This window comes from Nyctereutes procyonoides, unplaced genomic scaffold, assembly GCF_905146905.1.
Source record: "Nyctereutes procyonoides isolate TBG_1078 unplaced genomic scaffold, NYPRO_anot_genome, whole genome shotgun sequence".
NCBI classification, from domain to species: domain Eukaryota; kingdom Metazoa; phylum Chordata; class Mammalia; order Carnivora; family Canidae; genus Nyctereutes; species Nyctereutes procyonoides.
The window spans coordinates 55,225,775-55,239,442 of record NW_026575043.1 but is presented as its reverse complement, the minus strand read 5'-3'; the positions used below and the strand labels follow the sequence as shown (position 1 = coordinate 55,239,442).

Here is a 13,668-nt window from a genome sequence, read left to right as displayed (position 1 = left end):
TGACACACATCCTTCTGGACCCAGGTCAAATGTTCTCATCTTGGTGACCCTTCCCCCCAGTCACAGGAAGTCACCTTGCTCTCTGTGTTCCCATTGTACTTTCTTTATACTTCTCTTATCATATTTAGGCACACAGTGTTGGAACCAACCTGTCTTCTCCAGACTGTGTTTGGTGATTTTTGTATACCAGTACCTGGCACTGTACTTCGCACAGAATTGTGGCTGTAGTAATTAGTTGGATAGATGGGGGTGGATGGATGGCTAGATGGATGGATGATTAATTAGATGGATTACATATGGATGAGTTGGATAAATGGATGGGTGGTGATTGGATGGATGTGGGATACAGGGCTTCCATCATAGTTTACACCGTACTGGGTACTGGCAGCCCCTGCCCAAGTTGGAACCACACAGTGATTTCATTAGAAGAGGTAGGTAAAACTCTACCCCTCCCTTGCCCCTTCCATTTCCATACCCCCTCAGAGGCAATACAGAAGATATATTAGGGTTTCATTCCTCTAAGCACACACTGGAGATGATGTCTCAACAAGTTGGCCTATGTCCCCTTTTACCAGAATTATTTATGCTCTAGCTTGTCTACTTTGGTTTATGAACTCTTAAAGGATACAGACTATATCTAATTCATTGTTGCCCTCCCCCTTATCTAATGTCTGGCACACTGGAAATATGGATGGATGATGGATGGATGGATGGATGGATGGACAGGTGAGTAGATGGATGAGGGCACAACATCTCTGGTTGGATCTGTCTACAGTAAAGAGAAAGCAGAGTTCCATGTGTGTGTTTGGGGGAGTTGGTGACTATATTAGAAGTCATAACCACTGCTCATACTGGTTCTCCATGCCTAGCCTGGAATCTCAACCATCACTTCAGCCACATATCCTTATAGGAGATAATGTATATAACAGTACTTAGTATACTCCATGATAGTAGCATAAATATACTAATAGGAACTCAGAAACATTAGCTATGAGCTGTTGTTTTCTATAGGGAACTTCTTTCTGTGTAAGATTTCATTTGAAGACAAGGTTCTAGAGCTTTAAAAAATAAAATCTGATATTGTTTTATCATACATTTTCTGATAGGACAAATATCAGAAAGGATTAGGAGGAACACAAAGGAGATGCCTGGACTGGGAAGGGAGGGTCTATGAAGCCTTTCTGGAAGAGGGGACATTGAAGCTGAGACAAAAGGATGAGTAAAATCAGTTACAAAGAAAGAATGTGGAAACCTCAAGGAATCTAGTCTGGCTGGGAAGGAAAGGAGGAGAAACAAAGATGGGAGGGGCCATCTGACAGGGACCCAGTAACACCTAAGGTCCTCACTTCTTTAGTCCCCAAACCCCAACAATAACTGCATTCTTTTTAGAAGATGTCTTTTTGGAGTTGGCTTTTGGGGGACATGTATGAGTGTGGGGTTGTCTTGGGAGCTGAGAAGAGTATGAACATATGATGGGGACCTACATACATGTACACAACTCAGGTTGTGTCTGATGTTTTTCCTCCTGTGAGAACATAGCATGTAGCCCAAAGTTTTTTATACGTAGTTGACACTTTAGGATCAGGTGTTAAATTTCAAAAGCAAGTATTCTCGTAAGATTCTCTTTCCCTTCTGCTTGGGAGACACGGTTTAACTGAGAATGTTCAGCCTGCCTCCCTGGAGATAAACAAGTTTTCCTCCCCACCTAAAACCACCTTTCTCCCTCAGGAAATCCAACCTCTTAAAACAGTTGTGTAACTTTAGCAGTCTAGACTGTGTTTCAGTTTCCTCATCTTTAAAATGGCAGAATAAAATTGAGTTAATTTTTGTTGAAGTGTGGGACATTGACCAATGGACATGAGATGATTGTAAGCAGCTAATTGACCTGGCTTTAGAGGGATCAACTCATGCCAGGAGGAATACTTATTCCTTTCCAGTACCCTTCCATTTCTTCTCCTTCTAATAAGAGGAAAGTCTGCATGATGCTAACACTACCTTTAACACCTCTCCAGCACTTGGTAACTGACCTCCTTTTATAACAAAGACAAACATCAAGGCTTTGTTTTCATGGTAGTTTATTTCAATGGCTGCCATCTGTTTATGACCTAGGATTCTCTAATGATAAAAAAGTTTGCTTTAAAAATATACTTATTTAGGTTAAAAATAAGGGGGAGTCATTATGAAGGTCAAGAATAGGCAAACTTAATCTGCGATGCTAGGGTCAGAATAATGGCTACCTTTAGGATGTACTCACAAAGAGGTACAAGGGAGCCTTCTAAAGTGCTAGGAATATGAACTCTATATCTTGATCTGGGCAATGGTTGCAAAGGTGTAAAAAATCAGTCTTAAAATTGAACTTAAACAGTCTCAATTAAAAAGATAGAAATAAGAGTCCAATTAAAAATAAATGTTAAATAGTAATTCATGTGGACTATCCATATGGCAAAATGCATGCCAGAGGAGTATGTGTGGTTGAAGTTTGGACATGATGGACTGGACAACCCCACAGTTTCCTTCTGGTTCATAGATGCCGAGACTCTAAGTGCTTTGGAGATCCTAGGTCTCAAGATTGCCCCACACACTAACAGCAGACCCTCTCAGAGTTAGGGGCATTCCCTGGGCAGTTGGCATTTAATGTGGGGAAGCAGCAGGGCTGTAGATCCCATCTTCCCCAGAAGAGACCTTCCACCCCACCCCGGATTCTTCCTGCTACTCCTGGTCCTGGGTGCAGCTCAATCCCAGCTTCCTTTTCTCTGTGCATTGGCCTGAGCCTCAGCTGCATCCATCATCTGCTTCAAGCTCATTAAAATTATTTCTTTTTAGTTGCAAATGGGCTGTTTATGATGATCATTATTTGAATGGTCTGCGCCGGGCTCCGGGCTGTCTGTCTGCTGCTGATGGCAGGTTAATCAGATGAGTCTCCTCCCGGCCTGGGCCTGGTCCAAAGTCTGGGGCTGTGTTAATCATGGCTCCCCTAGGGCTGGGGGCTGAGGGCCAGGGTGGGAGAGGAACTGAGTTCTGCTTGATCATCAAAGGAGAGGCCCTGCTAGCTATGCATGTGTGTAGTGGCTCAGACACTCATTTCTAAAACTCAGCTTCAGACCAGTGCTGGTTTATGTGTGTGAGAGTTTTTTTCGTTGCTTCAAAATAGATATAGTTCTGGGAGCTTTTTTAAGTGTTTTTAATTAATTAATTAATTAATTTATTTATTTATTTATTTATTTATTTATTTATTTATTTATTTAAAGTAGGCTCCACGCCTAGTATGGAACCCAACACTAAACCTGAACTCTTAAATCTGAGATCAAGACCTGAGCTGAGATCAAAAGTCGGATGCCCAATTGACTAAGCCACCCAGGCATCTCACATGTATTTTAAAGACTTGTTGATTCTATTGTCGCCTTTTTTGCTTTGTTAATGTTCAAATACCCTATCTTTTAGGGTGAAAGGGAGTGGTTTTTAATGTTTCTCTTTGATGCAGTAAAACTTGGCCATACTGTGTTGCTCTCCCTACTCTCCTTTTTTGGTGATATTTTTATTGACCTGTAAAATCCAGAACTCTTAGAATCACTGATTTAGTTAGATGTTTTCTGAGCACTTAGTTTATCTAAATAGCAGAATAATATCAGCCAACATTTATTGATCACTTGGTACTATGCTTGATGGTTTATATAATTATAGCATTTAAAACAAGCTCCCTAAATATTCCCTAGCTAGTAGGAAAGTGGAGCAGAAGTCCTATGAAGTGCTAGGCATTACAATTTTGCCTTTATTATCCACTAAGAGGTTAATCCATGCCTGAATTATTAAAACTGACTGTAATTTATTTCTCAGTCCCTTCTTGCATCACCTAACAGACACATTTAAGTGCTTATTTCATAAGATGATGTATGTAAGGAGCTTAGCATGGTGCCTGATACATGTAAGCACCCAATGAATGGTAATTATGATTATTATGTAGTATTATTGTTATTGATGATGTTGTTATTAGTGAGTTTACCATAGAAATGTGGCAGGAATCAGGGTTGAAGGATGAGCATTAGAAGTAGGCAAAGTTGAGAAGAACATGGACACTGTTTGGTCTTCTAGGGCTCAACAGGAAAGAAAGACACCATGAGCTGGGCTTATGTTAGGCCTGGGGCTGGGAGTCTGTCAATATTCCCTGGCCTGGTGTCACCTCTGTTGTGTTGGCAACATGAATGCAGTAGACAGATTTATACCCACCAGCACTTGTGAGGTTCTTGTGAAGGGACCCAGTGCAGGCACACAGCATAATTGTCTGGTATGCACATCAAGTCGTTGGACTTGCCCTACTGTGAAATTTCCCCTCAGAGCCTGGGTTTGATGTTTTAACTGAGGAGTCCAGGTCCAGATCCAGCACCAGCCAAAGATATTGGTTGCTGTGGTATGGAGAGGGGCAGTGTCCCAGAAATTAGAACATAATGTCAGATACATGATAATCCAAAACCAAGTGATGTCAACCCAAGTCCCAGTTCTGCTTATTCTGCAGCAATGTAAAAATCACATCTTTATCTTCAAGACTGATGAGAAAAACTTAGGAAAACTGTGAGCATTCTATCACAACTCACATTGTCCATGACACTCCAGTTCTTCTCTCCTGCCAAGTGAGGTTCTGTCCAACTGGCTGCACCACCTGGTCTGGTGTTATCTACCTTTGATCAGTCCTTTTGCTGCAGACCTCTTCCTAGCCACTCAATATTTTGGTTGAGGTTGATTGTAGCATCTTTGCTGGAAACTATGATTATTTTTATATGATGATAAATCAGAAGTCTCCCTTTTTTCTTCTGTCACTTTGATGGACTGTCAGAAACTATTTCTGTTTCTGTCTCTCCTCTCTAATGATACCTTCTTCTTCATCTGGCTTAAAATTCCATGGAGCATTTGTACAGGAAGACCCTGCACCTTCGAGTTAGTGTACCTAGTGCTGTGGCATAGAAGTGACTTCAGCACCTTGGAGAGCACCACATTTCTGATTCCCTTGCCCCTCTATTTTAATCACTGCTTTTTTTCCTTGACCTTCTCTCCTAGTCCCATGGCTCTCCAAAGAGGTTAGACATTTCTCCAGAAATAGAAAATCCCTTGCCAATTTCTCCCTAAGGCACCATAGGCAGAAACACTTATGCTGGGCTTAGGGTAGGCTCTCCAGCCTCTGATGGGTATGAGGTTTATGGTGCTATGGTGAACTGCTATAGAGCAGATTTACCGACTCAGACATGATATAAGACAATTACCATGCATTTCGTCTCTTACAGGGAAAAGGATTTGCAGCGGGTTAATAGTACTTTTATTTCATTATCTAATGGTAAAAGTGTTTCATTGTGTGTGCAAGATGAATGCGTATTAGCGATGACAAATGGGGTCTTTCAACACGGTGCCGGGCCTCATCATACATATGTTAGATTAAAGAGTTCACCCTAGAAATACACTCTTGCATCTGCGTGTGTGTTTTTAATAAATCTGATTGCAGAAATTTATTGCATCACCGGATTTAGGAAATTATGGGGCTTGATTGCTGCAAATATAATCGGGTGATATATACAGAAATGCTTCTCGAGTTATGGTCCAGAAAAAAAGCCCATCTCAGGATGGTGCAAGAAAGCAGCAGACCACATAAACAGAGCATTTCTTGAATTATGCAAATGAAACCCATGACAACTCATGGTGAATTGTACTCCCCCTGTGAGACTACTACCATTAAAGCAAAGAAAGCTGAGAGAGGGGTGATCAAATATACATGTACAACCAGCAGACACTGTCTGTGATGTATATGCCTCCCCCAGTACCTCACTCTCTTTCTTCCCCTCAACGGTGTGTCCTGTAAAAACCTGGTCTGGGCCTTCATTACACATAAGCAGGCAAAGCACCTTCCAATCCATTTCTTCTGAATCCAGGAGCCTTTGGTGAAATATTTCTTATACTTGAAGTGAACCCTAAATGATTTACTGCAGGATACACAAAAGGTCAGCTTGCTTCTTATTGGCACCTTCATTTTTCCAAAATCTACTGAAATTAAAAAGCCATCTATATCTTAAAAGGCGTATTTATGAACCCTTAAGTGTAAGTAAGTCATAGTTGGAACAGTTCCCACCTCTGATATATGAAAGCTGTCGACAGCACTTTCTTACACTATAATATGCCCATACAATATGCCGCACTTTACTATTTTGACACGGTTTGGAGATGTTTTCTACAGTTACTGACAAGCTTATGCCATCACTCCTTTGGAAATTTAAGAGGTGGGGCAGAGGGTTGGGGGAGAGATTGAAAAAACAACTCCACCCAACTTTATGGGAAATTATTGATCTTCTGAGGAGCAAAAAAAGCTGTCCTGGATTTTTTTCAGTTGCATCCCCAGTTTTGTAAATTATTCATTTGTGCCAGGAGTCAATATCCTGTCTTTTCTCAGCTTTGTAAGTTAAGAAAACTTGTTCTGAATGCTGTTTTGTATGATGATTAAAAAGGAAGAGGAAGGGGAAAAAATCTTTTTCTTTTCTCTCTCTCTCTCTTTTTCTTTCTTTTTTTCTTTTTTTTTTTTATTGTTTCAGAAGGAGCTTAATTCCGTCGCTTCCGAGCTGTCTGCACGGCAGGAGGAGAGTGAACATTCTCATAAACATTTAATTGAACTCCGCCGGGAATTTAAGAAAAATGTACCTGAGGTACAGTATATTTGCTGTTATAGAATTAACTCAGTAGGAATGCAGATTTTTCTCTGTTCAGACTATATTTTGGAAGTAGACATTAAGTGACTAACAAGAAAAGAAGCTAATTAGCCACAAAGAGAAATTACAGCCCCCAACCTTTGGGTGTTTCTTGGTATAGTGGTACTCAGTGGTGCTATCTAAAGTGAGGACAGGACGCTTCTCCATTGAAGTCATTGTTTCTGAGCGCTCCCTAAAACATCCATTTTGCCCCATATCATGTCTAGTCAAATGCTGGGCCTTGACAGCAAAGACAGTTTATCTAGATTTCTTGGTTTTATTTTGCTTTTCTATTGGTGCCTGGGAGAGGACATCTATAGGCTCCCCCCACCTTCTCTGGGCTTTCGCTCAGTCTCCTCTGAAACTGCCTCCCACTGCCATAAACAGATCACATTCTTTCCCTTCACCTCTTGCCTTGCAACTCCAGCTGCCAGGTCTGTCTTTCCCAGCTGGCCCTGAGGATGGTCCAGATAATGACTAGTCCCACCCCCTAAACCACCCCCACCCCCTGCAATGTAAGGGCCCCCAGGGGAACCGACTAGAATGGACATGTTTTTGTTCTTTACAGGGACGAATGTATTAATTCCTTTACTTTTTCTATCAGGCCCCCTGTTGCTGCTCAGATTAAAAAAAAAAAAGATGGATAAACACAAATAAGAAAAATAAAGCCTTCTGATTCCATATGATGTTATCAAGGATGTGACACATCAGAGCCACTATGGGAAATGGAGTCCCTGACTATCCCCAAAGCCAACTATGCTTCTCTGGTCAGCAGAGGTTAATAGCTGACCTCTCTGTCCTAATCTACTCAAGTGGCCTGGATCTTAGAGGAGGGTGAGGTAGTGTCTGGCATTCTGGCAGTATCAGACCTGGAGATGTTAATTCCACTCTACCTGTTAGAATCACCCAGGGGTCCTGTTGCCATCTTTCTGATGGAGGAGGGGACCACAGAAAGGTTGAGAAGAGTCAGGCCCACCCAGGAATCAGGCTACATGAGCATATAAGTACGGGTCAGGTCTTCTAGCTATGAAATCCTCCACAAGTCATAAATATCTTCGGTTCTTTAAAGCAAAAGAGGGAAGTGGACTATAGCTAGCACTTGCCCATGGAGCAATATGGAAGGGATCTTAAGTTTGAGAGCTGAGGGAGGGTGCCCTTGGAGAAGAAGTGAGAATCCCAGATACAAGTGTCTCCCACATCGCAGCTTCAGAAAGGCCAAGTCAAATCCGGGGCTTGAGTCCCAGCACTAAGAAGGCATAGGTGATGCTGAGCATCCTTTGCTTCCTTCTTATAACAGAGAATGGTTTGGTATTTAAACTGATTCTCTGCCCAGAGAGAGGGTACCAAAAGCTTTGCCTCTGACTCTCCATTCTGTGGGAAGCAAAGATGAAGCAGCCCTACATCTTCCCAGCTCTACATGCCCTCTTTGGTCATCACAGACCCTCCATCTCATCCTTCTCCCCAGGTCACATGGGAGCCCTCAGGTGATGAGGGAAATCCAGGCCAGGTTTTCAGCCTCTGAGTTCGGCTTACATAATTTTAATACTGCATAATTATGCAATTATGTAATTAGGAGGAATAAGTTTCCATTCCTATTATAGTCGCGCCTCTGAAAATTCTCATTTTTGGAACTAGTCTCTCCTGATTGGGAGAGTCATGCCAAGGTTTTATTTAAGAACATCATCTGGCTGGTGCCCAAATCACCTCCCGCTGGTGCCTATGCTCAGCTTCTCCCCCAGGGATAAAGCACACAGGACAAGGGGCTTCTAGAAATGGTCAGTATTGGCCCAAAGCCCTGCCACCCACCTCTCAACCTTGACCCTCAGATTTGAATACTCTTGAGTATGGGATTGTGCATACAACTTACGTGGGTTGTCTGTTGACCTGCATTCAAATTCCAGCTGAGCCACTCATTCACTGCCTGACTTGAGCAAGCCAGCCCTTCTCAGGACCTTGGAAAATCAGGGGACTAAGGAGATGGTTTCTGAGGCCCCTTCTTGGCACTAACATTTCCTGAACCTGGACCAGAAGTTTAACCTACTCATATGTTTTATTTGGTCTGCAAAGTCTTTCAAGTTTTACAGTAAGTTACCAACATTTAGCATTTCAGAAGATTTTACCCAAAACCCCAGATTTCCAATATCTTTTGCGACTCTTTAGTAGATCTGGTCACACAGAGGTTCCATGCCCACATGGCAGTCACCAACTGGAGCTGAGCAGCTGCTACATCCATTACATGGTGCTTGGGTTCTCCCAATATTGCCATGGGACCTCCCTGCCTGCCTTCATCATGTCCACAACCCGCCCCCAACCCTGGCCTCTGTGGGCGTTTGAGTTCACAAGCTGGTACCTAGGTTTTCACAAATTTCCTTTTCCATGGCTCAGCCCATGTACCCATAGTTCCTTGTGATCAAATCCACTAGATTCACATGCATTCCCTATGTCTCTCCAAGGAGTCCTGGGGGACACAAATCAGGAGGGATACCCAGGACCCGGAAGAGGGATCATTTTCAGGGACAGAAGAACAACCTTATCTCATAATTAAGGGATTTTTTTCTTTACCTGAACATATGTATTCTTGTGCCCATGTCTTCCTTTCCAGCTTCTCTCTACTGTCCCTTCTCTCCCCACACACTTGAGCCCCCCTCAACTCCTCCTTCTACAGGGGTTTCTCATGGGCCCTGACAAACAGCACTTACGGGGTCACCAAGGGGTCTCAGAGGAAACTGAAGCATTTAGGGTGGAATCTTGGTGACACTAGGTTCTAAAAGACCTCTGTCTTGTGTGCTGGGGAGAACTCATAGGAGCCAACCAGGGGAGCCCTTGTGAAAGGCAGGAAACTAGGGTCCAGAAATAGGAGGTTCCCTTCTGAAGATAGCCCACTGCCATAGAATTCATCAAATATTTCAGAACCCCTCCTCTGAGCTGGGCACCACTCATGGCACCTTCTGGAGAGGAAGGAGAGACAAGTATGGAAGTGATGTTACTAAAATGAAAAATGGAGTGTTTGCCAAAGAGGGGCAGTTGGATGGGAAAGCAGACAGAGGTGGCCACCTGAAGGAGTCATCCCTGAGCAAATGGTTGAAGGACAGAAGGTTTTCATGAAGGGACTTTGGTGACTGGTGCTGTGTGGAGAGTCAAGGCACCTCTTCAGCAAGGGTCACATGATGCACCACCAGTTGCTTGAGTACTTTGCCTAAAAGAGTATTCCGTGATCAGATCTATTTGGGAAACACTCCTTCTTTCCTCCCTCTTCCAGAAATCCCCAAAGTGCATTATAGTAAAGGCTCCAAAAAGTCCTGCAGGGAAGACACTTGATGTTGGACTTTATTTCCCAGGCTGATTAGGCTGGCATCCTGTGTGTGTGTGTGTGTGTGTGTGTGTGTGTGTGTGTGTGTGTCTATGTGTAGGTGTATATAGGAGAAACCCTAGTGAAATCCCATGGAGCACCCGTCCCATGGGGCACATTTGAGAAAAACTAGCTGGGGGGACAATAGGTGCATCCCACCTGGCACTGGGTGAACTCTTCGCTGATCTCTTTTTCAGGAAATCAGAGAGATGGTGGCTCCTGTATTAAAAAGCTTCCAAGCTGAGGTAAGACCCAAGGCCCTGGCATGTCACAAAAACATTCCCTGGTTCTCTCTCCTATCCCACCTGGAGTTGCCAGAGGGGGTTAGCAGCCTCTAGAAGCTTGGGAGAAACCTGCCTATCCCCATTGCAAACCCTACCCTATTTTTTCCAAATCAGCCAATAGTGATGTGATGAGGATGGGTTCTCTGTTCTGTTTGATGGGATTCCAGTGTCTGATCCCAAAAAAATCTCCCTCTCCCTAGACTCTGTCCAGTCCATACACCAGCTTTGCTATATACGTATCTGTGACTTTGAACAAACCACATTACCTACAGGCTTGGTTTCCCATTTTTAAAAATTAAGAGGTTTGAACTTGGTGACCTTTGCTCTCCCAGGCCTTCTGCTCTGCTTTGATTCTCTAAGGCAATCTTGCAGATAAGGCCACTTACCAGCCCATCCTAATATTTACTGACCCACCATCTGAGTATAAAATTGACACTGTTCATGTTCTTTCCTGAAAACCCATCAGGCCCTGTGTCCTTGGGCAGCAGCTGAGCTGTCTCCAGCCAGTTGTTTCTCTTGCCTTCCTGGAGCCCTGTCATGGGGCTGAACCTCTCCCATTTCTCCTCTTGGCTTGACTTTGTGACCAGGATTCTGATAATGTCCACTGGTCCTGCTGGCAAGGGAGGCAGGCTAGGAAGAGAATGGAGGTCCGCTGAGGCAGGGTGGTGGAAGGGGAAGACTTTTGTCAAATGTTCCATCTTCTGGGGGTGGGGAGGCTCTTCTCTGTCTCCCCTGGATTCAGGCAGGACCTTGGAGGGATTGGCCCTTCTCCGAGCACTCTGGTGGAGATGCATTTTACGTCTGAGCAAGTCTAAATCTGAGCAAGTCTCCAGGTTATTCTAATGCAGAAGGGCCCCAGACCAAGCGCCACATTACTTTAAATCTGTCTCTTTGGAACTGCGTAAGCGCATGAGGCAATATTAACATAAGCAATAACTGGATTTACACAAATGTCACTGATTTCCATATTTTTCATCCCTTCATTTTATTCCTGAGTTGACTGATGTGCTTATTTATTTATAGGGCCATCCGGTATTGATTCATTTGGTTGTGAGGTGCCTGAACTGAAAGGGGTAGTGGAGGGGTGGGTGGCCAGGAAACAAACCAGAAAGACCAATAATGTTGGGAATTTGTTGTCATGGCTTTGTGGTTTTAAAAAAGAGGCTCCCATCTGCACAATGGTCCCATGAGGGGTTCTCAGTATACAAGCCCTCTCAGGCAGCTGATCCCTCTGCCCAGCCCAAAGACAGACGCCGAGCGTCACTTTCTCAGCTGTTTCCTTGCTTGGACAATATGGACTGGGCTTGTCTTAGCAACTTAGAGCCTCAGTTTCCCTATCTGTTTAAGGGAATAAAGACACTTTATTGTTGTTTTAAGGACTTTTTGTGTTGTTTTAAGGACTGAGAAATAATGCAAGGAAGGAGTTTAACCTAGTGCCTGGCACACAGAGAGGTTCCAAGTGTTAAAGAACAGACTCTGGAGCCAACCTGGGTTTGAATCCTGCCTCTGCCAGTTCCTCACTGTTTGATCTTAGGCAAGTTCCTTAACCTCTCTATGCCTTTACCTCCTTATTTATAAAACTGAGTAATAAGTAAACCTTCATAGAATCGTGACTAAGGAAGAACAAAGTCATACCCATAGAGTGCTTAGAATGTTGCCTTATAAGTCCTAGTTATTTTATTATTCCTGTTATCAGTCTCCTCCAGTACAGGTTTATTTGGCCTCTACTATGCTTGGGCTGGAATCTGCCTCTTTCCTAAGTAGATGTTCAAGGCTTTTCTCCAAAAGAAGGGGGCTTTCTATCCCTGAAGGGAACAGGTGTGACTTACATCATTTTTTCAATAGGAGAAAGAGTTCAACATTACATTTGAGTGATGATCCAGAGAATATCCCAGTGCAGTGTGCAGAAAGCACGTGCACATCAGACTAAGACATGGCCTGAGTCTCAGCCCTGCTGCCTGCCTAGCTGGGTGGCTGGGGAGAGGTTCCTTAACCTCTCTAAGCTGCATGCAGCTTTCCTTCTCTGGCAAATGAAGTTAACAGTAAGGATTCAAAGAAAGAACTAAGGGTGGAGGCAGTTGACACAGTGTCTGGCACACAGGGGGTACTCAGTAACTCACCAAGGGAAAGAAAGTTTTAGTGGGTCGGAAAGGGAAGACAAAGCTAAATTTTCATTTCCAAATCCATGTGGCATGTTGAATTCACAGTGTTTTAATAGCTGAGGATCTCCAAAGAACTTCGTCAATTTTCTTAAGGGGGCTTTCCATCATCCCTTTAATGTACCAAAAACACTACATTTGTCTGGAGTTTTATTCCTGAAACCCCTGCTTTCTTCATGATCTATTGACTAATCCATCGAGGCCGCCATGTCCCTCCCTGTGCCTCCGGGGAGAAATGCTACCCAAAGAAAGGTGTTAATAAAAAGCATCTTCTTCATCCAGAACAAACTGCTCACGCACAAGTCGTTTATAATCCAAATTTGATTTTCATTTTAATTTTTTTAATGAGGGTTCATCCTTTATGCCACTTCCCTCTCGCAATCCACCAGGCTCGGGCTCAGAGCTGAAGATTCCCAAGTGGGCATTAATCACCTCCCAGGAATATTCCCTGAGGCAAACACCGTCTTAAGTCACATAAAGTAGCCCATAAAACGCCAGGGCTGAATATCGTACCCGTCATTCCTTCTTCCCCAGTGTGGGCCTCTTGTTGAAATATAACACGTTCAAGTTCATTCCTTAATTTCACTCCACCAGCTCTGGTATATAAAGAATCTGGGCATCCTTTTTATCTTCTCATTCTATATATGGGTGGGCCTTTTTTTTGTTTCTCTTCTTCGTGTGTGTGTGTGTGTGTGTGTGTGTGTGTGCGCACGCACGGGTACATGCACGCGCTCGAGTCTGTCCTGGTGGGAGGGGTGTGGAGAGGAAGTGAATTTGCCCTGCTGTGAATCAAGGAAGGTTTTTCTCTCCGCCTTGATTGCTTAAAGGACAGTCTTGATTCCCCCTGCTCAGGGAAACAAAGACAACCAGAGAAGGTGGCTTAATGGAGACAGCTTGAAATGGCCAAAGTTTGAATATCCTTGCGCGCAGAGAAAAGAGCAAGACGAAAGCCCCGCTAATTACAAAAGTTGCTTTATGAAAGATAATTCAAAGCAATAATTTAGCAAACATAATCAAGTCGCACAGATGGGGTTGTTGATGGATGGATTGCAACATGCAATTAGCAGCTCTCGCAGTTACATATCATTAACCCTCCGAGCACAAAAATTATTTTCTCATTATTAGTTGAAAAGGTAAAATTAAGCTGACTAGACAGT

The 13,668-nt window shown here is 43.5% G+C and overlaps 1 protein-coding gene across 1 annotated transcript in view; it reads left to right on the top strand.

Annotated features, from left to right (window-relative positions):
• CUX2 (cut like homeobox 2) overlaps window positions 1-13,668 on the top strand; it is a 231,915-nt gene that overhangs the window by 122,200 nt on the left and 96,047 nt on the right. Inside the window, exons 3-4 of the mRNA XM_055323281.1 lie at window positions 6,567-6,677; window positions 10,266-10,313. Coding sequence (XP_055179256.1) covers window positions 6,567-6,677; window positions 10,266-10,313 — 159 coding nt within the window. The remainder of the gene's footprint in view (window positions 1-6,566; window positions 6,678-10,265; window positions 10,314-13,668) is intronic.